The 3932-nt window shown below is 32.4% G+C and overlaps 1 protein-coding gene across 1 annotated transcript; it reads left to right on the top strand.

Annotated features, from left to right (window-relative positions):
• Nucleotides 1-1331: 1331 nt before the first annotated feature.
• On the top strand, nt 1332-2804 carry LOC107619691 (transcription factor MYB78-like). The gene is made up of 3 exons (XM_016321988.3): nt 1332-1675; nt 1951-2080; nt 2169-2804. The coding sequence occupies exons 1-3, from the start codon at nt 1480-1482 to the stop codon at nt 2668-2670; spliced, it is 828 nt and encodes a 275-aa protein (XP_016177474.1). The 5' UTR covers nt 1332-1479; the 3' UTR covers nt 2671-2804.
• The last annotated feature ends 1128 nt before the right edge of the window (nt 2805-3932 follow it).

A 3932-nucleotide genomic window follows, 5' to 3' on the forward strand; every position in this document is an offset into this window, starting at 1 on the left:
TATTAATAATTTTTGTTGGAAAATTATTTTGTGCTAATAAATAAAGACTAATTTAATTAGACTTATTATTAAAAAAGTTTATTATGTAGCACTATTAGGGCTGCACACGGATCGGATCGGATTGGATATAGCCTAAAATTCTATTCGATGGGTACTTATCGGATCGGATCGGATATGATATCCACATTTTTTCAGGCTGGATCCGATCGCGGATCGGATCGGATCGGATATCGGGTATATCCGCATAATTCAAAAAAAAACTATTTTAAGATTTTGTTTGGCTGTTTTTACAAAAAAAAATATCCAGAAAATTCATTTTTCACTTGTTTAAGCCTATTTACTTCTAAAATATTATCAATAAAAGTTCTCTTGAATAACAAAAACAAAATAATAACACAAGATTTAAGTTTAATTATTCTAAGTTGAAGTACAACATAAAAAATTAAAAACAAGATATTATAAAATTCATAAAATAACACACTAAAATTCATATCACATTGGGGTTTACTTTCTTAAACTATGCTATTTATATGAGATGGCGGATATGCGAATTTGCGGATCGGATCCACAGATATCATTGCCAAATCCGCAATTAGATCCTATCATAGTGTGGATCGAATAATATCCGTAAAATTCGAATCGGATGTGAATAATTACCGCGGATATGCGGATATTATCCGATTCATGTGCAGTCCTAAGCACTAATGCAAAAATATTTATCAATAACACACTCTTATTGGAAAGAGATAGATTTCCAATTGAAACTCGTTGAACGAATTAATTAAAAATAAGAATATAGTGAAAATTCACAAGTAATTATTTTCATATAAAGTTTATATTTAAAACTATTAAATGAGTTAATAAATTTGGCCAAATTATTCTCTAACAATTTCTGCAGGTGAATTTTTACCAAGGAATATACAAATTAGTTGTCATTGCAATTAACACAAACTGTTACTATAAACGGTTACAAGGAATAAGAAAGTAGGTAGGGGCGGAACTATAAACACAATTAGGTTACATTGAACCATGTCGTGATATCGATAAAATTAGGACGTTGACCGAGTGTTGCAGCAAAACCCACTGTGTGATCGAGTTTGACAACATTAAGGAAAAACAAATCTTCTTATTATTATATTGCTCACTTTTGTTTAGAAGCGTGTCATAAGAAGTCAACGGGTCAGCCCCAAATGCAAGGTCAAAGACTCAGCCAAAACCTACGAGAAAAATAATACTCTAGACCCATTGAGTCAATTAAAAAATTTTCAATTCGCAGCCCCCCAACTTGGTTTTGACAAATACTCTATCTTGGAAGTGCACATTCTCCTAAATCCAATGCCTCCTAAGAGCTTACACATCCCTATCTATATATATCACCATTTATATCTTCCATGTGCTCAACAAATCCTAAGCTAAGATATTTCCCTTTCTTTCTTTGTTTCTTTCTCTGAAGCAATTCAGAAGATAGTGCGTGGTTTTATGGAGATGGAGTACACAAGCAGTGTTCACATGATCATGAGAAGTTTATCGGATTGTGGCTCTTCAGTAACAAATGGGAGCGAGGAAGATATGGAAATCAGAAAAGGTCCATGGACAGAGGAAGAGGATTCTGCTCTGTTGAACCATATCACCACCTATGGTGAAGGACACTGGAACTCTGTTGCACGCTCTGCAGGCAAGCATTATTCATATATTTACCATTATTCATAAAAAATTTATACTAAAAATCTTTTGGTGATTCACAACAGTTTTATTAAAAAATCGTTGATCAAATAAGCCACATGTACATTAAAATAAGTTAAATAACATATGTATTTATACATAAATATTATAGCTAATTTTTGGTGTGCATTTACATTTTTGGGTTCTGAATCATACACACCATGCATGTCTTAAACAAGGATATGGTTGATATGATTAATTAATAGTGTGTTTATTATTGAATTGCAGGTCTAAAACGAAGCGGGAAAAGCTGCAGATTAAGATGGTTAAATTACTTGCGTCCGAATGTTAGACGTGGGAACATCACCCTCGAAGAACAACTCTTGATTCTTGACCTCCATTCGCGATGGGGCAATAGGTACTTAATTATTATATAACTAATTTATTTGATTGATATGTGATTACCATGTGAATGAACAAACCATTATGATTGTGTTTATCATCAGGTGGTCGAAAATAGCAGAACAATTGCCTGGAAGAACAGACAACGAGATCAAGAACTACTGGAGAACGAGAGTGGTGAAGCAGGCGAAGCAACTAAAATGCGACGTCAACAGCAAACAGTTCAGAGACGCGTTGCGCTACGTATGGATGCCGCGCCTTATTGAGCAGATTCAAGCCCAAGGAAGATCCACCATGTGCGTCTCCCAAGCTCGCGAGATAGTTAATCCTGTCACTTCAGTTTCGATGGCTTCGTCTAAATCTTGCTCTTCATTCTCAGGATGTGAACAATTCCAAGCCTCTTCTTCGGTCTCTGATTCTTGTGTGTCTTATTACAGTTTAATGGGTAGTGGAAGTGGTGGGGGTTCTTCAGAGCATGCGGAAAAGGGAGCCACGTCATCATCCACGCCATTTGAACCGGAAAATGGTTTCGGGGGTGCTGATTTGTGGACTGATGAAAACATATGGTTCTTGCAGCAGCAACTTGCTGATGATGATCATCTTTGACTCTCATCATATGGATAATTTCTTTTACGCTAGGCACCGCACTAACATGTTTGATTTCAAGTGTATTAGAGTTTACGTGACATTACGGTGGAAATTTGTTGTTTTTCTTATAAAATTAGTAAGCGATGGTTATAGATGATAATTTAGTTAAATATATTAAATTATTTAATAATTATTCATTATCAATTTCATATAACAAAAAATAAATTGTTTGTGAGTCTCCATCCACTTGACATTATTGCTAATAAAATTTAATTGCATGTTTATTTAGTTTCTTAGGATTATTATTTTTGGTTTTTTAGGTCGTAATTGTCGTCCTACGTATATCAACATGATAATTTGTTTCCAAAGATTGTTCATGTATCATGTTGTAATCGTTACATTTATTTAATTTGAAATATTTCATTTCATTTTTAATTTCTTCCGTTGATATTTCATTTACACAGGTTATGTAGCATATTAAATATAATGATATCCCACCGATTGAGTTTATCAGAGTTAATCCTCAATTTAAATTCTGAATTTATATAGATATCTCAATTTAGTTCCTAAAATTTTAATTAACTTTAATTTTTTTAGTTTTTAATTTTGTAAATGTAATTTATATTAATTATTGGAATAATTTTTTACACAAAAACGTTAATAAAACACTGATATGAATAACTAATGAACTAATGCCATGTTGAAATTTGTAAAACAATGTCATTTTAGTTTTGATATTCAAACAACTCAAAAACAATACTGGATCAATTGTTTTAGAAAAAAAGTTTCAATAACAACATATTTTTTTTTTGGATTATTTGAGTGCCAAAATAAAAACAACATTTTACGGAGTCCAACATAATATCTGGCTATCCATGTCAGCATTTTATTAACGTTTGTACATCAAAAATTATCCCAGGGACTAAGATGAGTTACATCCACAAATTTTGGAGACTAAATAGAGATAATTGATATTTTAAAGACTAAATTAAGATTTACGTACAAATTGAAGAACCAAATTGAGTATTATCTCGAGTTTATCGCTTATTTTGATGGTTCAAATTTTTATTTGCCTCGAGTAACGTTTGTTTATAATTATATATAAAAGATTGGAAGCGTTTCTGGTGAGGCTGGCTCCTATACTGGTAGTTCAATACGTCAGTCCTTTCATCCATTAAGATATATTGTAAAATATTTAAATGGGTAAAATTAAAAGACACGGAGATAGTGTGATAATCGATGTGATGAGGTGAATAGTAAGGGTCTTACCGAATGATTGG

Source organism: Arachis ipaensis, chromosome B9, assembly GCF_059453495.1.
Source record: "Arachis ipaensis isolate K30076 ecotype BB chromosome B9, ASM5945349v1, whole genome shotgun sequence".
Lineage (NCBI taxonomy): Eukaryota > Viridiplantae > Streptophyta > Magnoliopsida > Fabales > Fabaceae > Arachis > Arachis ipaensis.

Excerpts from the sequence above, each read along its gene's own strand:
- LOC107619691 (XM_016321988.3), top strand. The coding sequence starts at position 1,480 with ATGGAGATGGAGTACACAAGCAGTGTTCACATGATCATGAGAAGTTTA. Across the intron at positions 1,676-1,950 it reads CTCTGTTGCACGCTCTGCAG|GTCTAAAACGAAGCGGGAAA; the intron begins GCAAGCATTATT and ends ATTGAATTGCAG. Across the intron at positions 2,081-2,168 it reads CATTCGCGATGGGGCAATAG|GTGGTCGAAAATAGCAGAAC; the intron begins GTACTTAATTAT and ends GTTTATCATCAG.